Source organism: Lynx canadensis, chromosome D1 (assembly GCF_007474595.2).
Source record: "Lynx canadensis isolate LIC74 chromosome D1, mLynCan4.pri.v2, whole genome shotgun sequence".
Taxonomy (NCBI): domain Eukaryota; kingdom Metazoa; phylum Chordata; class Mammalia; order Carnivora; family Felidae; genus Lynx; species Lynx canadensis.
The window spans coordinates 110,669,228-110,691,722 of record NC_044312.2 but is presented as its reverse complement, the minus strand read 5'-3'; the positions used below and the strand labels follow the sequence as shown (position 1 = coordinate 110,691,722).

Below are 22,495 nucleotides of genomic sequence, written 5' to 3'. Positions count from 1 at the left end.
CACCGGGCAGACTGGGCCCCGTTCTTGCTCCCATCCTCCAGATGCCCACGGAGGGCCAGGCCCAGGGCTGGACCCCAGGCCGCCGCTTCCCCCTCATCACACTGGGAAGGCCCCGCCCCCGCCCCTGCTATCTGCACCGAGGGATGGGCGCTCGGGATGGTCTAGGGCAGACTGACCCACCGGAAGCCAAGCTGTGGGTTCATGACATGACCTTGAGCTGACCTATCCCCCCTCCCCACAAGAGACCCACGTGGCGTATGGGAAGCCTCCCCCTCTGGGACACAGACCTCCCCGAGTAACGGGCCGCAGTGGCAGAGCGACGAGAGAGACCACGGAAAAGACGCAGCAGGAGACCGGGCAGCACCCGCTTTATTGTCCAGCCATCTGGACAGACAGACGTCAGCCCAGGGCAGCGGGATCAGGAGGCAGCTTGCCTGGCCTGGTGCTGCCGGGCGAACCTCTGCATCCGCTCCTCGAGCTCTGGCCGGAAGTGGCGGATCAGGCCCTGGGGGAGGGGAGGGGGCACCGTGTGAAGCGGAGCTGAAAATCCCAACGCCCTAGGCTCTCGGCACCCCCACCCGAGTGCCCCGCGGCAGGGCAGGGAGTACCTGCACGGGCCAGGCGGCTCCATCACCCAGGGCGCAGATGGTATGGCCCTCTATCTGCTTGCTGATCTCCCAGAGGGAGTCGATCTCGGCCGGCCGGGCATCCCCCTTCACGAAGCGGGCCATCACCTTGTTCATCCAGTCCACACCTGCAGCCGTGGCAGCAAGAGAGGGCCCAATGACGCCAGCCAGGGTGCACCCCTGTGGCCCTCGAGGGGTGCAGGCCACAGAGAGGGTGGGGCCGGGAGAGGCCGGAGCCGGCCAGGAAGCAGCAGCCGCACACTGAGTGTCCGGAGCCCACCCGACCTCCGTCCTGCGCCTGACCCAGGCCTAGGGTGAGCCTCAGAGGAAGCCCCCGCCCCGCCCAGGGTGCGTACCCTCGCGGCATGGGGTGCACTGGCCACAGCTCTCGTGCTTGTAGAACTCAATAAGGCGGGCGATAGCTTTCACGATATCCGTCTGGGGTGACAAGAGACAGTGAGGAGTCACCCGGGGCCAGAGCCTCAGCCCGCCCAGAGCAGCGCCCCGTCCCCCCACCCCAATTCCAGCAGCATTCTGGCCACCTCCTCCACTGTCCCTGGGCATCCGGCACTGCCCAGACCCCTCTCTAGGCATTCTCTCCAGGGGAATTCTCTCCCACCTGACTGTATCTCAGGTCACATGAACTGGGATCCAAGAGCTGGGATCCAGGGAGGAGTACTGACCGGGTGGACACGAGGCAGGGACTGGGTGGGGAGCGTGGGCAGCCCTTACCGAGCGGTCCATGACAATCACAGCAGCCGTGCCCAGGCCCGTCTGCGCCTGCACCAGCGCGTCAAAGTCCATCAGCACCGTCTCACACACGGACTTGGGGATCAGTGGTGTGGATGAGCCGCCGGGGATCACAGCAAGGAGGTTGTCCCAGCCACCTGTGACACCCCCTGGGGCCCCGGTCCATCCCCAAAAGGATGGACGGTCAGGGCTGGGACCGCCACACCTGAGTAGTCCTGAGCCCAGGCCCTCTGTCGGCCCCCGCCCAGCGCGGCCTCCCACCCTGGCTCTCTTCACGGACATCCTGCCCCACTCCGGCCCCGGTTGGCCCCTTGGCTCACCCGCATGCTTTTCGATCAGTTCCTTCAGCGGTACAGACATCTCCTCCTCCACAGTACAAGGGTGGTTGACGTGGCCAGAGATATTGAACAGTTTGGTGCCCGAGTTGCGCTCACGACCAAAGCTGGCAAACCACGCACCCCCACGACGGCAGATGGTGGGGGACACAGCCACCGTCTCCACGTTGGCCACGGTTGTGGGGCAGCCGAACACTCCTGTAAAGGAATGGGATGAGACCAGTGGCTGCCAGAGGGTGGGGACAGGGTAGATCAGGTTTCCCAGCAGCGGGGTCTGTCCCAGGGTCCTGCTCTGTGGCACAGCCCCCCTTCACCCTTTGGTCATTCCCATCCCCCTCTGGACCCCAAACTCTAGCAGGCACTGCATTGCCTTTTCACCCCTCTACTCTTAGTCCCTGGGGGGGCTAGAGAGGACCTGGGGACTGGGACGGGGTGAGGGACTACAGATGGAACCTCTATGTTGTCACCCACCCTACTCTGTGTCTGGCCCCCAGTCCAGAAGGAACTCAGAAATCCCCTAAGAATGACCAATGGGGACCTGAAGCCAGATGAGATTCCACAGGATGCAGCACAAGGCCCAGGACCGGGCCGGGTCTCACCCACATCAGCAGGGAAGGGCGGCTTCAGGCGGGGCTTGCCCTGTTTGCCCTCGATGGACTCAATGAGCGCCGTCTCCTCCCCACAGATGTAGGCCCCGGCCCCACGCACAACAAACACATCAAAATCGTAGCCGGAGCCACAGGCGTTCTTGCCAATCAGACCAGCCTCGTAGGCCTCTCGGATGGCCACCTGTGGGACAGAAGCGTGAGGGTACCATCCCCCCAGCCTGGGAACACTGTGTGCTGGGGAGGGGTACAGGCCCACTGAGCCCATGTTCACCAAAACCCAGGGATAAAGCTCCCTTTGGACATAACCAGAGGATGCTCTGGGAGAGGGGTGGGATTTTTACAACGTTTATGCTACTTTTGTAATAACAACACTTAACAAATTCTTCACCTATATGCATTTTTAGAAAAAAGACTAAGGGAATAATGAAAATTTTCATAAGCACTTTCCTACAGGTGGTGGATCTGTGGGCAGTTTTTCTGCGTGTTGTGTACGTGTACAGTTTCCTATCTTTACAATGAACAAGTCCTACTTCTGCAGGAAAGGAAAAGACCCTAGGGGTTTGTTTTTAAATACATAGTAGTAACACTTATACACAAAGCTACGATGTGCCATGCCGTCCCAGGTGCTGTTTCCGTTTCCCTCGTCGCTGCCGTACAGGAGCCTCACAGAAAGGTGTGAGACTCTGGCCTTGGACCAGTCACTACAGGCATCACTGAGCTGAGAACCGCTGAAATGACCCCTTGGCCCTTCTGCAGGAAAAATGCCTGTAAGCCCACCCCTGCCCCAGGAATCAGAGAGCCCGGAAAGCCTCCCGAGTTGAGGCTTCGGAACATGTCCAGAGAGCCCAGAGGAGGCTCTGGGGGCCACGTTCCATTAACAATGCATGCAGCAGGGGTAACTACTCTTCCGGGTCGAGCCCAGACAGATCAGGGGCTACAATCTAAGAACCATGCCAGGAAGCAAGCATGTGAGCGCACCCTCTCCTCTGTTGAGGCTCCTCCCCTTTCCCACCTGCAGATTGGAGGCCTCGTTGTAGAATTCCCCTCGGATGTAGATGTAGGCAGCACGGGCGCCCATGGCCCGGCCCCCAACTAGGCAGCCTTCCACCAGCTTGTGGGGATCGTGGCGAATGATCTCCCGGTCCTTGCAGGTGCCCGGCTCCCCTTCATCTGCGTTCACGACTAGATACTTGGGCCTGTAGGTTCCAGCAGATCCGTAAGGCCACTGGGCCACCAGGGCTGGGCCTTCAGCTACATGCCACCCCACTCCGCCCAAGGAAGCCTCAAAGATGTCTCCTCCGAGAGCCAATCCCTCCCTGTTCTCCCAACACATTCCTAGCGGCTCTGCTGGCTCACAGTCAATGACATCGAGCTCACTGCCTATTACGCCTTTGGGTGGCTAAGACCACAGGAAAGGTCTTTGTTCTGCTCAGTCCAAACGTCTCCTTGTGCTTTCCTAAGAGCCCAAATTCTGCTCTTGGTCACAAAGAACCTTCCTGAACCTCTGCCATACCTCTGGGGCCAAAAGGAGGTGAAATAGCTGACATTTATCATTTGCTTTCTATGTGCTGACCAATGTGAGGGGCAAAAGCTTTGTGAACACCCTCTTTAATCCCTGCACAATGTAACGTCCACTTACAAAAAAGAAAACTGAGGTTCAAAGAAACCAGGAGACTGCCCAAGGCTACATAATTAGAAGACAGAATTGACCAATGAGTCTGCTTAAGTCAAAATCTTGTGTTGAGGGGCGCCTGGGTGGTGCAGTCGGTTAAGCGTCCGACTTCAGCCAGGTCACGATCTCGCGGTCCGTGAGTTTGAGCCCCGCGTCGGGCTCTGGGCTGATGGCTCAGAGCCTGGAGCCTGTTTCCGATTCTGTGTCTCCCTCTCTCTCCGCCCCTCCCCCGTTCATGCTCTGTCTCTCTCTGTCCCAAAAATAAATAAACGTTGGAAAAAAAAAAAATTAATTAAAAAAAAAAAAAAAATCTTGTGTTGATTCTGATACCCCTCAAGTCTCCCCCGAGGAAGCCCGGAGAGAACAGAGTCCCACCTACTTAAGCTCTGGTGATGTTTCCTTCACTCTTAGTTTCCAAGGAAACAGCCTCAAGGCCCGGGTAAGCCACAGCCACCCCCAAGGTTTCTCCTGCAACCCCATCTCTACCTCCCTACACACACCTGCCATCTGAGGGCTTATTCATGAAGCTCCATTTGAGGCCAGTGGGGAAGCCAGCACCGCCACGGCCCCGCAAGCCGGATGTCTTGACCTCACCCAGGATCCAGTCAGGCCCCTTCAGCAAGATCTCCTTTGTCTTGTACCAGTCACCTCGGCTCTGAGCACCTTTCAGCCTGGACAGAGTGGGGAAGACATTGAAGGCGAGGCTCTGCTCCAGGACCACCGAGCTAAGGGCAGCATCTCACCTCCAGTCATGGCGGCCATACAGGTTGGTGAAGATCCGGTCTTCGTCTTTCAGCGAGCCAAATGAGGTTTTCTTGGGTGCTGTCTGAGGACACAAAGGGTCAGGAGGCCCGACCCAGTTCTGCGGTCACAAAGGGCCAGGCCAGATGTTACAGATTCTCGGGTCCCCGTGATTAGACGGGGCTGGGCTGAAGACAGGGTAAGGGCCTACGCCTCAGAACCCTTCGTGGCATCACAGCTACCACCATCACTTTAGTGAGCACTGATGCTTAGCAGGCATCAGGCTAAGCACTTTCCAACCCAAACCCCATTTCGGCCTCATAACCCCGAGACAAGAATGATTTCCTCCATTTGACAAGGGAGGAAACGGAGGCCAAGAACAAACAGCACTTATGGAAGGGCACACAACCAAAAGCTGCTGGGATCTGAACTCAGATGTGCGGGTGGTCAAAGCCCACACCTGAACCACAGCGCCATATGAACTCCCTGAGCCCGGTGTGAAGTGTCCATTCATTTGCCCGGCTGTCCTGCTGGCCCAAAATTTGGTCAAACCAAGGCCTTGTACAACTAACTCTGCTGGGAACAAAATGTGTTTACTGATGCAAAAGAAGCATTTCACCGGGGCTGGGATACAAAGCTGATGGGAGACCCACTTGGGATAAAAGTGATGAAAGGCGGGGTCTGGGATTCCACATGACCCAGTGGTCAGCACCTCAGCTGAGAGCTAAGGGTACCAGGCTTCCAGACTCCCAACCCCCTAAAAGGCACTACAAGGAGCAGAGCGCTAGATGGGGCGTCAGGAGACGCACATCCGCTCCAAAGGTTTTCTGCATCTGTAAAATGGGGCAGAGGCACCTTCAAGCTCTACAAAGCTCGGGCACGGAAACAAAGAGACAGGGATGCTTCGCCACCTGCAAAATTTCCCGCTATGTCGCCCAGTTGTTAACTAAGACAAGCCAAGGAACCGGAGGGCTGGGGGAGTCAGCCTCCCACTGGGGCCGGTTCCCTTCTACATCCAGGCCGGAGCGGCAACCTTCCTGTCGGGCTGGGGAAATGAGGAGGGTTCTCTAGAAGGCACTACAGACCCAAGGGACGGCCGGCGCAGAGGCGCTGCACAGAGAGACCCGGCCCGCAGACACCCTTGGCCCGAGCCAGGCCGGGCCTCACCGTGTCGCCGCTGAAACGCACAGACACCCGCGCAGGGAGCGACCCGCTGAGCAGCCGCCGTGCCGCCAGCATCGCGGGAGACGGCTCAGTCACCTCCCACTGTCACCTTCACGGTTCCGAGCCTGAAGAACCGGCGCGACCGAGGCGCTGGGCGGCGCACAGGAAAAACGTCACGCGCCCTGGCCCGGGCTGCGCGCCCAAGGTCCCCTGCGCCGCTCTCGCCCCGCCCTCGGCCGCCCTCCCTCGCAGGAGGGCGGAGAGGCTGCTGGGAGATGTAGTCCCGTGGGCCTCGAAGCCCACCTTTCCACCGGTGCGGGTGGCGCTTACTCTCGTGCTCCTCTGCTCCGATTGTTCGCATTCGCCTCCGGACTCGAGACTTTCAAACCCTAAGTAACCAAACGTCGCGTGTCACCGTTTGCTGGGTTCTGGTGTTTCCCACTTTCTACAGGTTCTGCATTTAGTGTGCACTTGTATGTCTGGGTGTATGGCGGGAGGAGGAGAAATCAGGCAGGTTGCAGCCCGACGACCCCTAATGACCGCGTTGTAATTATTCTGCCCTAGTCCAAGCCTGATGATCTCTCCCCGACCCCACTCTGGGCACCCCTGGGCTCAGGGAAGTATTGCTTATTAGCGGCAGAGAGCAGGGACAGCTCCGGAGCCAGGCAGGGGATTGTTGGTGGAGGTCTTAGGTTGGGGTGAGACCGAGAGAGTGGAAATGGTGAAGATGGGCCGGTGAGTGGCACGTCCTCTTGCCGGCGCTGCTAAGCTCGCGCAGCCATTCCTTCCTCAGCCCGTCAGTAGAGCCCGGGCCTTGGCACTCCTGCTCAAAATCTTGGGGTGGCCCCTAAGTGCCTTCACAGTCACGCCCTGGCCTAGCATTTAAGGACTCCGCCCCTCCCCCCGCAGGGTCATCAGGCCCAGACCCCATCAGGCACGCACACCCTGCCCAGGACCCCTTCTTCTTGGGACTTTAGGGCCGTTTATGTGGCTGTGCTCCTCCGCCCTGAGGAGGTCACGTGTCCTTTGCCTTCCCCTCGAAGTCGCGGAAGCCTGATTAACTCTTGTCTTTATCCGTTCTCTGGGACCCTTTGGCTCTGAGACCTTGCCCTGGTCCTGTGACAAGCATGTCCTTTTTGCTCTGTCCAGCTCCTCTATTCTCTTTTCCTGTTATCATCCCTTCTGATCTCTCCTGCTGTTTAGAAACTCATTTGCCCTTATTTTCTTTTTTTTTTTAATTTTTTTTTTTAACATTTATTTGTTTTTGAGACAGAGAGAGACAGAGCATGAACGGGGGAGGGTCAGAGAGAGGGAGACACAGAATCGGAAACAGGCTCCAGGCTCTGAGCTGTCAGCACAGAGCCCGACGCGGGGCTCGATCTCACAGACCGCGAGATCGTGACCTGAGCCAAAGTCGGCCGCTCATCTGACTGAGCCACCCAGGCGCCCCTCATTTGCCCTTATTTTCAAAGATACTCCCCACAGCAGCCTTGGAGAGAGTTAACGTTACACGTGAAAAAAATTGAGGCCCATGCAGGTTTTCCCTCTCGTCCATGAGCATGAGGGTGCCGAGTGGTAGGGCTGGAATCAAATCAAAGCCTTTCTTCCTTTCCAGAGTGCCCCCTCCCCCACTCCAGCAAACGCACAGAACAACCACACGCGTGTGACCTTGACCTTCATTGAAGATGGCAGTGGTATTCCCAATAAAGGTACTAAAGCATCAGCACCTTGTCTGAGGTCTCACAGGTGGGTAGGGCAGTACCAGGCCCAGGGCCCAGCGGTCCTGGCTCCCAGCCGGGGGACCCCCACTCCTGGGCAGGGAAAGAGATTGCCCAGACAGAGCTGGGGATTACACAGCTAATCCCAGCCTCTGAGACCTGAGTCCATGGATCCCTCCCTATGGGGCAGGAGAAGGGGGGCAGGATGGAGCCAGAGGGTGGATTCCTTCCTCATCCCTAACTGGGTCAAGGGAACACAAGGCCACGGGGAGAAGGCCGCCTGGGGATGCCGTGGACGGGAGATGGTGGGGCATGGGATGATGAGAAACTGAGAGTGAGGAGCAGGGTCTCCTGTTCATCCAGCACCAGGCTCTGTGCCAAGCACTTGCCATGTGTTATCTCCTTAATCCTCCCACAACCCAGAGAATAGGAATGATGAACCCCTGTTTTCAAAAGAGGACAGAATGTATTAGCCACGCAGAGTGGCCTGCCCCGGGCAGCACAGCTGCTAGAACTCAGCCTGAGGGTTCCTGACCTGAGATCCCCCACTCAGTCCCCACCCATCCAGAGCACCTACTTGCCAGGCTCCCCTCAGTGTCACCTCCCAGAGAGCCCTCCTCTGAGGCATCCCAGGCCCCGGCCGTCCCCTCTCCCTCCGCACCTGTCCCGTCCTATGCCACTTTCTCGCATCTGCCTCCCCAACCAGCCTCCAAACCAGAAGCCATTGCTGTGTTGGGCTAACTTTGCCTTCCAAATGCTCCTTGTTCCTGTGCCCTCCTGCCCATCCCATGGCCATGACCGGGGTTCGCTTTTAGCCGGAATTTTGCAAAGCTTCCTTGAGGTCTCCCAGCCTCCCATCTCGACCCCTCCGATTCCTTCTCTGCACCACGGGGTGAGTGGGATTGAACCTCAGATCCGTGTTGTCTCTCCTTTGCCCTGAGACCACCGAGGGGTGGTTCCCCAGTGTCCTCAGGACAAAGCCCAAGCCTCCTGGCCTGGCATTCAAGATCAGGTGCTGACTTCTCCGTCTCCAGCTCAGATGGCTCTCCCCACGCAGAGGATCTCTCTGATTTCCACCAGAGGATCCGTCTTCCTTCCGTTCTCCTCCTGATGAGCCCTTTGAATGTCGCCTCCCAACATCTCTAGTAACCTTGCCACAGGTCCTTTGTGACAACGGCACGATCAGATCTTCTCTCTTCTCCACCCCACAGCACAGAGCTTCTCAAGGGAGGTGCTTACTCCATATTGTAATCCAGTTTTGTAATTAGAAAATGAAAAAAAAAAATCAATGTCTTTCCTGTTAGGAATTTAAGATGGAAAAGCAAAAAGAAAGGACTAATATGTTTTCACCACCCTGACTTAAAACCCACTATCGTGTTTCCTTATTTGTTCCCACTCTGTTTTCTAGGTGATTTGAAAACACTTCACAAGCATTTGATCCTTAAAAATGTAGACCTTAACAGGAAAAAAAAAAAAAACCCACAAAAGTCCTTCCGCCCCAGAGCTAAATGCTTGAGTCCAATATCTTCCAATCCTTTAAAGAAAAAAAATACCTTGGGGCGCCTGGGTGGCTCAGTCAGTTAAGCAACTGACTTCGGCTCAGGTCATGATCTCACGGTTCATGGGTTCAAGCCCCGCATCGGGCTCTGTGCTGACAGCTCGGAGCCTGGAGCCTGCTTCAGATTCTGTGTCTCCCTCTCTCTCGGCCCCTCCCCCACTTGTGCTCTGTCTCTCTCTCTCTCTCAAAAATAAATAAAATGTAAAAAAAGAAAAATTAAAAAAAAAATGCCTTTACTTGTACATGCATTTACCTACAGGAATAATACGAGTGTTTCGTGCTTTCGTACATGTAGTCATGAATCTTGCTATATCACAGGTTTTCACCTTGCTTTTTTGCATTCAAGACGCTATGTTTTTGAGCTTAATCCATATGGATACAAATAGGTTTAGAAACACGATTACCTACAGGTAACACCAGAGCTTCAAGGTTAAGGACCTGGATTCAAAATCCTGCTTTCGCCACTTACTACCTGTGTGATTTTATGACCCGTGCCTCAGTTTCCCCTAAAGGGAAATTAGGAGAAGCTGTGCCCTCAAGGAGCATCTGTTGGAATGGAGAACAGCAAATGAGCAGTGCCTGACACACAGCAAATGCCCGAAGAACGTTTAACTAAATGCCCTGGATTATAGATTAATTTGGACAAGATCCCCATCCTTACAATACTGAGTCTCCCCACCCAGGAGTGTGAGGTCCCTCCTCATTTTTTCAGATCTTGTAGGTTCCTTGCTAAACATGTGGCACTTTTTCTTTAAAAACGGTGCACGTTTTTTAACATAGGAATTTTATGTGATGTCTTGTACTTTTACGTTTTGTGACCTCTGTTTTAATAACATTTTCTCATTGGTGTGAATAGAGCACCATCAATTTGCCTGATTAGTGCTGATCTGGACCCCTTAATGGACTCTCCTGTTATATAAAAGTTTGTCCGGGGTCGCCTGGGTGGCTCAGTCGGCTAAGTGTCCGACTCGATTTCGGCTCAGGTCGTGATCTCACGGTCGGTGAGTTCAAGCCCCATATCGGGTTCCGTGCTGACAATGCGGAGCCTGCTTGGGTTTCTCTCTCTCTCCCTCTCTCTGCCCCTCCCTGGCTTGTGCTCTCTCCGCCCTCACTCTTGCTCTTAAAATAAAATAAATAAGCTTTAAAAAAAAAAAGTCTCAGATAAAGCTGGAGGCTCAAAACCTTCACAAGAGTATCTGCCCAGGCTTTTCTCTGATATTTGTATTGCCTTCTACTTAGAATGTCTTCTTCTCCAAACAATGGAAGGGGTCTTTCTGCTGCAGGCAGAGGAATGACCTTTAACCTGCAAGTAGCTTGCTAACACACTAAGGGTCTAGAATGACCAGGCAATAAAATTTGAGTTGCCCTCCCAGATCTGGGCGTGGCTTGGTTTGTTGCCCAGGGGCACCTTGGAAATGGGCTGCCCTCCCATCAGGCAGGAAGGGAAAAACATCCAGAGGACTCTGGCCTATTTATCTTGAGACAGCGCCTAAGTGTGACAATTGTCATGGCACCCTGTAAGTAGGAGGTTTGCCAAGGCCTTTGGTGGAGTCCTTGAGCATATTAAGGAAACTCCCTTGCAAGGCCCAGTTTTATCATGCATGAATGGGGTGCTCGGTTTCATTGAATACTTCTACATCTCAGATGTTATATTGTTTTTCTTCCTTCTGCATTACATCAATCCTTTTTCTAATCTGTTAAACTATGTTTGACCTAAAGGTGTGGTGGAGTGAGGCAGCTAGAACAGATTGTAGCCACTTGGGATTAAATCTTGGGCTCTCCTGCCTAAGCTGTGTGGCCTTGGGCAAGTGCCTTGACATCTCTGTACCTCATAGTATCATTGCATGGTTACATGTTTTAATCTCCATAAAACCTTACATAGAGCTGTGTGTCTGCTGTTCTCGTGCTTTTATTATTCCAGGGACAAACCTTTTGGTCATGCGTTCTGTTCTTTCACTGTAATGCTGGCTCGGGTTTCACATCAGTGCTCATAAAGGAGGGTGGCCTATAGTTACATTTCCTCCAGGAAATCTTGTCCAGTTCTCTTAAAAGTGGATCACTTTCGGGGCACCTGGGTGGCTCAGTTAGTTAAGTGTCCGACTTTGGCTCAGGTCATGATCTTGCAGTTCATGGGTTCAAGTCCCCTGTCAGACTCTGTGCTGACAGCTCAGAGCCTGGAGCCTGCTTCAGATTCTGTGTCTCCCTCTTTTTCTGCCCCTCCTCTGCTAGCTCTCTCTCTCTCTCTCTCTCTCAAAAATAAACATTTTTTAGGGGCGCCTGGGTGGCGCAGTCGGTTAAGCGTCCGACTTCAGCCAGGTCACGATCTCGCGGTCCGTGAGTTCGAGCCCCGCGTCGGGCTCTGTGCCGACGGCTCAGAGCCTGGAGCCTGTTTCCGATTCTGTGTCTCCCTCTCTCTCTGCCCCTCCCCCGTTCATGCTCTGTCTCTCTCTGTCCCAAAAATAAATAAACGTTGAAAAAAAAAATTAAAAAAAAAAATAAACATTTTTTAAAAACATCTAATTAAATTTCATTTTGTTTTATTTTAACCCAATTAGCCTCTGCCTTTTAAAAAGTTTGACCCATTTACGTTTATTGGTATTACAATATTATATTGTGTTTTCTACTTAGCATTCTTTCTCTTTGTTTCTTTTTCCCTCTCTTTTTTGGTTTTCTGCTGAATTAACTGTGTTTTCTTTGTGCCATTTCCTTCTCCACTCTTGTTTTGGAAGTTACGCATTTTGTTTCTATTTTTAGCAGTTCCCCTTGCATTTCTAACAGTCATACATAAATTTCTTTTTCAGGAAATGCTAATTAAGAGTCTATCCTCCTGCTGAGTATGAAACTAAAACAAAAACAGAGTATACTGCCTCCCTCTGTGCATGCCTCCCTCCCAAATTCTGTCCTTCTGTTTTCTGGGTTGGCCCCATTTGTGACCTGGCGTTACGGGTCCCCTGCTTTGTGCTGCCAGTGGAGACCTGGCCTCAGTCATGGGGACCTCTAAGCTTTGTTCTCCAGGGCTGAGTACAGACTGAGGACCTGGCCCCAAGCCCTGTGCGTTCAGCCTGCTGTATTCCTGGCTGAGATACAAGCCTTCAGCGCCGCCCCCCCCCCCCCCCCCGCCCGCTAGACTACAGGCTTCTTCTTGTTCATTTGTTGTTTTTGTTGCTTTTCCTTCAGAGGTTTACTTCAAGCCTACACAGAATTCCCTTTTCGTATCCGTGTGGCATTCAACTATTAACATTTTTTTTCTTCTCTGATTTTAATGCGTTTGAGAAGGACACAATGGATTTCTGGTTGTAGTCTGCTACCTTGAATTGGCTACCTTCCTATTTTTTTCCCATTCACTTAAACTTTAGAAAGTAAAGTCGATCGGTCATGGCCAGGGGGGTACACACAGGACCAGGTCAGTGCATTTGAGGCAAGCAGCACAATTGACGACGCGTCTAACACGGGTCTCCCTCCCTGCGCCCCAGCGTAGGATGCCTCGCATACCCTGTAGACTCTAGTCCTGACGTGAGCGAGAGCCACTCCCTGTCAGCCTGCCAGTGTGTCAGGGCCCCTCTTTGGCTTCTGCTGGTTCTGAAGCACTGGACACTGTGGTCTCCCCCGTGGGGGACCCGTCAGCTCTCAGTTGGGCACAGGTCCCAAGCACCAGTACAAGCCCACCCCTCCCCGCCCCTCCCTCGCAGCACACCCACAGTCAGATGCCCAGCACATAAGGTCTAGGAGTCTGGAACATCTCCATGTTGGTCGTTTGCCCACTCCACATCATCCCTTGGAGTCCTGCCTACAGCCCCTTTGTCCCCTCGCACAAAAGCTTTTGTCCCTGCTCTGCCCAGTGTAGCCCTTGATGGCTATTTGGGGTGACAGACACCAGGAAGAGTTCACACACCGCTCAACCAATCCCAAGCTTTTAGAAACATGAGACTCGTCCTCCCCATCCCTCAAGGGTTCGGTTTTTAGAAATGCTCTATCTTGTTCATCAGCAAAAAGAGAAAAAAAAAAAAAACCGCTGGACATTTATTATTGGAGACAGGTTGAACTGTTCATCTTCTGTTACACGTTTTTCCTCCCGATACACAAAACTCTCGGCCACAAAGGACCTGTGGCGGGGGAGCCCTGTTGCTGCAACAGGTCGTGACACCATAGCCAGTATTTATGGTTTTTCTTCCTTCTTCGTGAATCCCACACGTTTGCCTCCAGCGAGCACCCCTGCTGCTCAGGGGGCTTTACCAGATGGGTGGGGGGGGACTTGATATCATGAAGATGTCATGTCTCTCCAAATTAATCTATAAAAACATTTGAATTCCAATCAAAATCCCGTCAAAGTTTTTCGTGGAACTGGGAAAACGGATGCTAAAATCTATATAGAAGAACGCAGGGTCAGGAATGGTCAGGCCAGGTTAGGAGAACAAGGCTGGGGGGAAGCTTCCCTACCAGACAGCAAGACTAATTATAAAGCTAGCAGAATCGAGATGAGCCAACCAGTGTCTCTGAAATATGGTGCTTTATCACAGTTTGCTAGAAGTTTTGCAATTTTGGTTTTGATTTCTTCTTTGACATGAGACATCTTAAGAGAGACTTATAGGGGTGCCTGGGGGGCTCGGTCGGTGAAGCGTTCAACTTCGGCTCAGGTCATGATCTCACAGTTTGTGAGTTTGAGCCCCGCGTCAGGCTCTGCTGACAGCTCAGAGCCTGGAGCCTGCTTCAGATTCTTTGTCTCCTCCTGTCTCTGCCCCTCCCATGCTCATGCTCTATCTCCCTCTCTGTCTCTCAATAATAAATAAACATTTAAAAAAAATTTTTTTTAATGTCATCGCAAGCCCGAAGTCATGGAGTCTCCTACTTTTTTTTTTTCTGTTAATATTTTATTTTTCTCATCACACGTAGACAAACCCTACTTCAGGGTTTCTCATTCTTGACACTGAACATTTGGGACTGGATAATTCTTTGGTGTGGGCACCTGTCCTGTGTGCATCATAGGACATTTGACAGCATCCCTAAGTGCCAGGAGCACCCCACAAGTTGTGACAACAAAAATGTCTCCAGACATTGTCAAATGTAACCTGGATGCAAAATCACACACACACACACATTGAGAACCACTGATCTATTTGGATGTTATTGTATATGGTGTGAGGTAAGGATCCAGTACTTTTCCTCAATACGATGTATTAGTTTTATTAATATTAAATAATTCTTCTTTTCAAACTTGTTTATGATGCCACTGCTATTACATGTTCACATCCTATACGTGCGTGCATCTGTGATTGTATATGGCAGACCCTGAGTAGATTATCACAAACTCATTTCCTTTTCCTGGGCACAGAACCCCCTTGCATCTGAATGGGACAGAAGTGAAGAGTGTCACTTCCAGGTCTGGACAGCAGGGAGCAGGTGTGTCTTCATCATGCTCTCTCTCTCTCTCTCTCTCTCTCTCTCTCTCTCTCATCCCCTTCCAAGGACACCTTGTCAGAGTATGAATCTGGGGGTTGAATGGCCCTACCCAGTTCTCACTCAGGGTCTCGTGACCACAGTCAGATGCCACTTGTTGTTGGGGCCACTCTGAGGGCTTCTTCCCTCCCTAGTGGGGCTGAAGGAGGAGCCGGAGTCTGAAACAGCTGTGGCTCACTGTCTGGCTGGGGTGTCTCTCTCTCCCTCCTTCACTTGCCCCCCTCTACCCTCTCTGGTCTCTCCACGTGGGCTCTCCCTGTGGCAGCCTCAGGGTAGCTGGATTTTTTAACACAATGACGGAAGTCAGTTGTCCCCGAGGGAAACTGCAAAGCTGCATGACCTTTCCTGACTCAACCTCAGAAGCCCCACAATGTCTCTTCCACTGTCTTCATCCAGGCAGCCACAAGGAGGGCATAGAGACGCCAAGCATAAAGTACTTGTGAACACGTGTCAAAATCACAAGGTTCCAGATTCCTTATCCCCTGGGTGTGGTGTTTGTTTCTCCCTCTGGAAGGTTGCAGGCAGGGTCTTCATTTCCTTCCCGAAGACACTGGAATTTTATGATCTGCTTTGTGGTTCTTTTGTCAACATGCGCGGCGCTCATTGTGCCTTTCAGCTTGAAAGCCCATCTTCCGTCCTGGGAAAACTTACTGCGTTATTTTTATTTTACTATTTTTTTTCCTACCCTCTTCTTTCTCCCTCTCTCTGGACCTCCTGGAATAATACTGTTATTCTTATCTTTCCATGCCTTTATCTTTTTTTTTTTTAATTTTCATGCGTATTTTTCAACTCTATCTTGAGATTTTTCATTTCTGCAATCTCATTTTTAATTTCCAAGAGCTCCTGAGTACTCTTTATAATAACCTCCCTTTTGGGGCGCCTGGGTGGCTCAGTCGGTTAAGTGTCCGACTTCGGCTCAGGTCATGAGCTTGCGGTCCGTGGGTTCGAGCCCCGCATCGGGCTCTGTGCTGTCGGCTCAGAGCCTGGAGCCTGCTTCGGGTTCTGTGTCTCCCTCTCTCTCTGCCCCTCCCCCGTTCATGCTCTGTCTCTCTCTGTCTCAAAAATAAATAAACATTACAATAGCCTCCCTTTCTTACCTCCTGGATGTAATATCTTTGGTTATGTCCCTGAAGATAATGATTAAAGCTGGTTTGAATTTTTCTGATACCACCTGCACGGCCCCTATCTTTTCTGAGTTCTTTTTCTTTCCCCGTTTATTGCTGTCTCTCTTTTACGTGAGAGAGTTCTCTCAACTGTCTGGCAATTATCTGTTGTCCTTTGACATTTGTCGTGTCAGGGGTGAGCGGGAAAGCTGAGGGTTTATCAAACACAGACCCTGTCACCAGGGCCCCTAAATGTCAGTTTCCGCTTCTCCCAGAGGATTCCTCCAGTCTTCCACTGGGCTATGGGCCTCTGCCCACGCTCCAGAAGCTGGGCTGGAGGGCTGTGCAGGGGGTCTCAAGATTTGAGTATGAGGACCCTCCCCTGGCCTGCAGGCTACGCAGCCCCACCCACTGAATAGGGCCAAGTGAAGACCTACCACTTGCTAGTTGCCACAGCTGAAAACCCACTTAACGGGCACTGGGTCTGCTGGGGAAGGGTGATGCAGCGACAGCCCCTGATGGAGGTCACCAGCCCCAGCTGTGTGGCTTTTTTTGCAGCCAGATCCTCCAGACAGGCATTCCCACAGACCCACTCTTAAACCTCTTCGCCAAGGCCCCCCGTGCCAGGCCCCCAGTCTTGGCCTCTTCCAAATTCCTGGGATCTCCCGGGGCCTCAGGGCCATCTCAGCGGGTCCTGAAGGAACCACGTGCCTGGGGACAGTGCCGTTTGGCACACCACCTCTGTCTTGGTGTTCCGATGGGCGACCCAGGCCGGTCCTCGTGGTCAAGTGGCCGGGCTCCCCCAGGGCTCAGAACGGCCAGGAGCGGCTCCCCAAAAGGAGGATGTGTAGGCTCCTGTTTTCTCCCTGCAAGATGCTTCTCCGCTTGGCTTTAAGTGCCTGAGGAAGAGGCTTCCAGCTGGCTGGGGTCCCCCGTCTCCAGAAAGACGAGAGGCTGGGAACACAGCAGACAGTGGCCAGACCACAGGGGAAAACAGAACTCTGACCCCGCGACCCGCCGCAGCCCGCCCAGAAAACCAACCTCTTGTCTGCAATAACCAGCCAGGAAGCCGGCGGCCGTGGGGCGCGCCTGCGGGAAGTCAGACTGCTAGCTCTAGGGGACAACGCAGGAAGCCAGGCAGCGAGCCTGGTGACAACTGCCCGGAATGTCCAGGACATCATTCACAAGTGATAGCTTCCCCAGTTTTTATTTTTTCCTACTTAAGACCAACCAGAAAAAGCCACCTCTGCCCCCCCACCCCCACCCCAGTTCTCCCGAGCCCGCTCACTGCTTCCCCAGGCCAGCAGCCTCCATTCCGGGCACACCCGAAGCCTCCCTTTATCCCCGCACGAAGCCCTCCCTCTCCCCTGCCTGCTGAGTCTCTGCCAAACACAAGTGAGCAGCCAACCCCCTCGCCAGCAAGTCTGAGTGAAGAGCACCGCTCACTCCCATTTGCTGCTCGAGAAGGCAGCTAGGCCCGTGGCTCCCAGAAGAGGAACGTAAGGTGCTGATGTGGAGGAAAAAGGAGGGCAGACCGGTCTCCGTCGGTCCACGGGGCCGGGCTCTTCGGGATGCGGAGGACAAGATGTGCGAGGGCAACGTGCTGCCCGAGGAAGGGCGGAAGGAGCGGGCCCGGCCTAGCTCTGAAGTCCCCCTGGGCTCTCCCCCGACCGGTGGCCAAATCACCCGGCCGGGCCCAGGCGCTGCCCAGCAGGAGCACCATCAGTGTGCCCACGGTCCTCGGACAGGGCCCACCTATCTGTGCCACCTTCCGGCCTGCTGCCGAATGTCCGTGCCAAGGAGAGGGCTGGGCCCTTCAGCTTCCAGAGGCTTCCCTTAGCTCAGGGTCTTCCTCCACCACCAAATGAGGGGATTCTAGCTGACCGTCACTGACCGCTCTCAGGGTCCGGTCTGGGGGAGCCAGAGGGGCCTGGTCTCAGCGTGGGGCGGGGGTAGGGGGGGAGGTAGTCCCACGGCCCTCTCTCTGAACCCCTCCCCGAACCCCTGCAGAGGCAGGATGACGCTGGGAGTTGACCGGATTCCCTTAGCCTGAGAACAAAGGAGGGATCAGACGGGATGGGTCAGATTATGCTGCAGTAACAACAGCTCTAAAATGCCAGCAGCGTAAAACCGCAGGGTCGTTGCTCAATCACATCACGTGTTCGCCACACTTTAGCGGGGGCTCTGCTCCACGTCGTCCTTACACGGGGCCCAGGCTGCCATCACCTGTCCTGGAGGCTGGAGAGGACAGCGCTGGGATCTCGCAGGGGCAGCGGCCGCCCCGGGACTGATTTGCCCACCCTGCGCCCAGCCCACCGCCGACTGGAATGCGTCAGAGGCCCCACCCCCTGGCAAGGGTCGTTTTCGCATGTCACTCTCTGCCCGGGGAATGTGGATGGTGAGGCAAGGCGGGGGGAGAGCCAGCGGATGGCGCAGGGTTGCTCCTGTGTCCGAGACGCAGTGGGGAGCCGGGAGGGCCCCCCCCGGAACAGCAGTGACTGCCCCTCCTCCCACTGACCCAGCCCGGGCCGCACACAGCTACTCAGCTCCTACCCTCAGCCCCCTTCCCCAGGGGCCCCTCGGCTCCTGGGCTCCGCCGCCCCGGGTGGAGGCCCTGTGGCAGGTGGCCCTGCTGAAACCAGAAAGCATTTTATATTAAGCGAGCCTCTTCTCTCTCTCTAGACTGTGGGCATCTCCGGCGCAGAAACCGTAGTTCATTTCTCTTACTGCTTTTTTTAATTTTTTCGGTCTCTTTATTCCTGTTCCTGGAGCTCAGCAGACTGGGTTGAAGGCCCTAAGAAGATACACCCATGTGTTTTAGGACTCCAGCGACCTAGCTGGCTGCCCCATCCCTCCCTCAAACCTGACTGTTGAGGCTGTGAGAGCCCCTCCCCAGGAAACTGAATGCTCCCAGCAATGCTTCTCGCTTGGAAATTTTATCGGTCCCCAGGAAAGGGAGGCAGGCAGCCCCCACCTCCCGCCGAGGGTCCTGCAAACTCTCACTGCTTCCCGTTGCCGTTGATGGGACGGTTCATGTGCTCAGGGGAGGCCAGGAAGGCCTTGAGCTTGGGCCGGGCGCTGAGGCGCGCCACATAGGCCGAGAGCAGGGGGAGGGAGTCCAGGCAGCCGGGGGCCAGGACCTGGTGAATCAGCAGCAGGTCCAGCAGGTTGTAGTCCACGAAGGAGATCTGCAGGGCAGGGGGCAAGGGACTCAGCAGGCGGGAGCGTGGGGAGCCTTTCCCTAAGTCCGCCCCGTTCTGCTGAGCCACGGGTTCCTGAGTTCCCTCTGCACCTGTTTCCCCTCCGCCAGAAGGGGGTGGTGCAGAGGGGCAGGACAGAGCCAGACGCTCACCTGGTCGCCCATGATGAAGGCCTGGCCCCCCTGGTTCTGGGACAGCAGCGTCTCGAAAGGCTTCAGGTGCCCCGGCAGTGCCTTCACATATTCCTTCTTGCCTGCCTCCTGCCAGAAAGACACCACCGCGTGTTACCCTCCTGACCCCCACGCTGCCGCCCACCCCAGCCTCTGCCCCAGCCCTGAGACGCCCCCTTCTTTTTGCCCTAGTTCGTGAATCACCACCCGCCCAGGCCGGAGCCCCAGTGCCCCCCTGCTCGCTTCCCATCCCCAGGGCCGCACCACATCCTGTCCAGCTCAGCCGTGGATTCTTCTTTACCCCCCCCCCCCCCGCCTCTGCCGTGGTCTCCCACCAATCTACTCCAGAGGTCTTGGAAGATCCTTCTAGATCTCACACCCATACCCGGCCCTGCTTAAGATGCCTCGATGGTTCCCCACTGCCATCAGGGGACTATCTGGCCAGCCAGTTCGAGGCCCCGAGGATCTGGGCCTCTTGCCCCTCCAGTGCCAACTCCTGCCACGCTCCCTCTCCCTCCCCTACGGCCACACACATGCCCTGCAAAATTGGCCCCAGGTCCTCAGACATGCTCCAAGTCAGGATATTTTCTGCACCTCAAAGGGCAAGCGCCTGCTTCCAGAAGCTGGCTACAGATCCTTCCCCTCCCCCGCCACTAAGAAGCCCAGCCCTCCCAGGCCGGAGGGAGGCAAGCCTTTCTTTGTACTCCACCGTGCCCAGCCCTGGCGCCCGGGCTCACATAGTTGGTGTAGACAAGGGTGATGTATTTGCAGCGAAGGTCCTCCACCCCGTCATTCACCACGTCCACCAGGGCTGCCTCGCGCTGGTCCTTCCCGTATAGCCCTGGGGAGAAAGTCAGCCAAAGCATGACTGGGCGTCTGACATGCCACTGGCAGGCCATGTGGCTGCCTGTGGGCACAGCCGTGGAGAAGGAAGGACGGAAGGCCGGTCCTGACGCTCGGTAGGCGCTCAGAGCTCAGCAGGAGGCAGACCCAGGCTTGACTGGGGGCAAGTTAGATAACCTCCTCGTGCCTCTGTTTCCACCATCCCACAGGGCTCACCAGGCAGCTTGATTTAAACGGAGGAGGTTCAGAGGGGGGTAACCAGGAGATGTGTGGGAACACTGGCTGATGCTTGCCCCCCCCCCCCCCCGCCCTGCCACCTGCAGCCTCAAGACTCACCAAGGGTGCGCCCCAGGTGTCGCAGGATGGCGTTGGACTGGTACAGAGTGAGGTCTCCGTCCTGGAACTTGGGGAGCTGCCCGTACAGCTGGGGGTGGGGGGGGGCACAGCTCCGTCAGAGATGCGGAGCTTGGCTGCCCCCCCCCCAGCTGCCCAGCCCCTGGCCCCCCTCTGGGCACGGCAGCCACTCACACAGGAGTCCTTGAGCGGGCCCTGCAGCCAGGTCTCCTTGGTCACCACCTCTTCCTTCCAGCTCTGGCCCTGGTCGGCCAGCAGCATGCGCATGGCCTCGCAGCGCCCTGGGGGAGGGGAGGACAGGGTGGGGGGATGCGGGGAGACCCCAGCCTCAGAGCACCCTGGGGAGGGGCCGTGGAGGCAGGGACTCCGATGACGACCCCCCCTGGACACTAGGGAGGGGACGGGCCAAGGTGGAGAGAGCGGATATTCGGGCCTAGGGAGCGCAGGGGAGCAGGGAAGGAGGCCCTTCCTAGCTAGTACCCACATGATGGAGGGGCGGGGTGGGGGTCTTGGGGTGCTCCCCAGGTGGGCGAGGGGCGTGGGCTGCAGCCCCAACCTCTGCCTCCCCCCGCTGCCAGTCACAGGGCGCCTACCTCGGACCGGGAAGTAGACAATGGTGTAGGGCGGCACTGGAGCGGACGGAGAGAAGTCTGTTAGGGTCTGGGAGGAGGCGATTACGGACGGGAGAGAGCGCCAATCCGTCCTCCCTGGGGTCCCCTTGCCGGCTCTGGGCGCTCCGGGGACCGCGGGAGCAGGTCTCTGCGCTGGAGGCGCCGAGCCCCCCGCCCCCGCCCCGGAGAGCCAACCGCGCGCCGCTGGCGTCGTGGGTCCCCTGGATCCCCATCCCCGCGCGGGGGTGGCAAGGGGGGGCGGGGGTGCAGGGCCTTCCAGGAACTCTGTCCCGAAGCTGGGGGGGGGAGGGTCTGGCCTCCAGCCGGGAGCGCCCCGAGGCCTCTGGAAGCGCCCCCCCCTCCCCCGGAGGCCCAAGCGGGGGGACTCACTGGTTGCAGCGCGGACAGCGGCGGCTCAGGCGGCGGTGGCGGCGGCGGAGCTCAGGCCCGGCCCGGCCTCCAGCCTTATAAGGGTTGTCCCGCCCATCCCCGTCCCGCTCCACCCCGATGCTGACTCACGGCGCCCCGGAAGCCCCGGTCCCGAGCCCCGCGGGTGCCCCCAGCCCACCGTCACACCGGCCGGAGGCCCTGCCAGCCCGCCCGCCGCCCCCTACAGGTGGCCCGAAGTTTGTGCTCGACAGCGGCCCGGCGCTGATGACTCCCCGGCCAGCGCCAGCGCACCAGCGGCCGGATTCTTCCAGAGCCCTTCGCGTTTGCCCACCGCAGCTGCTTTCCCCGCTTGGTTCACAGACCTCAGAGGCACAAAGCCTTTGTCGACCAGAAAAACAAAACGGGCGGTTATTTTACCAGCAAAATGGGTTTATTCGGGAACAGCAGAGAAGTGTTATTCGGGACAAGCAAGCTATGGGAAAACCACAGGCAAGCCCAGGGAACAAAGGACAGGAACTCTACTTTTTAGAGAAACAGGAGGGAGCGGAGAGGGGCTGCTTTGAAAGAAACTCTATTGGAAGAAAAGAGGGGGTGATGGATTTTCATTGGCTGGGCTGTTGGAGGAGGAGAGGAGAAAATGGTTATTTTCCTCCTGCTGGGAGAGTAAAAAAAAAAAAAGAGTCTTCCTGTGGGGTCTGCAACTGAGGAGGAGTGTTCTGGCAGAGAGGTCCCCCCCTCCCCTATTTTACATGAGGTTTTCTTTATTCAGTCTCACAAAAGGGGGAACCCTTTTGATCAAAATCTCCTTCCTCTCCCCACTCCAAAAGCACCCATGATCAAGAGTCCCATTTTCCAAATTCAGTGGGTTTTTTGTCCCTTCCTGCCAGGAAGGACCCTTCCCCGGTGGCATGTCCCACATTGGAGGGAAAGTACACAGATGGGAAACCCCTGACGCCACATCTGTAACCAGGAGGGTAGAAGGGAGGACTCTCAGGCATTTCCTCTGTGGAGTCTGTATCTTTTCAAAGTCGTTCAGGTTGGAGATCATCTCAAAGCATTGAATGGCATCACCTTATTGGGTACATCATTTCTACAATGATTTGACATGCAACGGCTACAAAACTTAAAAGTAATGCTATGAAACATAAAACGTAATTAAAGGCAACATGACAATTCTAAATTGTATGATGGTTCTGAG

General features: G+C 55.5%; 2 protein-coding genes across 3 annotated transcripts in view; both read right to left on the bottom strand.

The window, feature by feature from the left end:
• Nucleotides 1-345: 345 nt before the first annotated feature.
• Nucleotides 346-6,079, bottom strand: NDUFV1 (NADH:ubiquinone oxidoreductase core subunit V1). Its single transcript, XM_030332856.2, has 10 exons — nt 5,900-6,079; nt 4,735-4,817; nt 4,492-4,662; nt 3,332-3,515; nt 2,311-2,500; nt 1,697-1,909; nt 1,359-1,525; nt 983-1,064; nt 609-754; nt 346-505 (listed from the first exon to the last, which is right to left on the bottom strand). The coding sequence occupies exons 1-10, from the start codon at nt 5,969-5,971 to the stop codon at nt 419-421; spliced, it is 1,395 nt and encodes a 464-aa protein (XP_030188716.1). The 5' UTR covers nt 5,972-6,079; the 3' UTR covers nt 346-418.
• A 12,377-nt stretch (nt 6,080-18,456) lies between these two features.
• Nucleotides 18,457-22,495, bottom strand: part of GSTP1 (glutathione S-transferase pi 1) — a 32,328-nt gene continuing 28,289 nt past the window's right edge. The window contains exons 1-7 of one of the 2 annotated variants that reach the window (XM_030332534.1): nt 21,298-21,359; nt 20,890-20,925; nt 20,471-20,577; nt 20,279-20,366; nt 19,837-19,940; nt 19,082-19,189; nt 18,457-18,917 (exon numbers count right to left, since the gene is read on the bottom strand). In XM_030332534.1, the coding sequence (XP_030188394.1) occupies nt 18,729-18,917; nt 19,082-19,189; nt 19,837-19,940; nt 20,279-20,366; nt 20,471-20,577; nt 20,890-20,925; nt 21,298 (633 nt within the window). In that variant the 5' untranslated portion in view covers nt 21,299-21,359 and the 3' untranslated portion in view covers nt 18,457-18,728. Of the gene's footprint in view, nt 18,918-19,081; nt 19,190-19,836; nt 19,941-20,278; nt 20,367-20,470; nt 20,578-20,889; nt 20,926-21,297; nt 21,360-22,495 lie in introns of those variants that run through there. The other variant, XM_030332535.1, reaches the window with a different exon arrangement.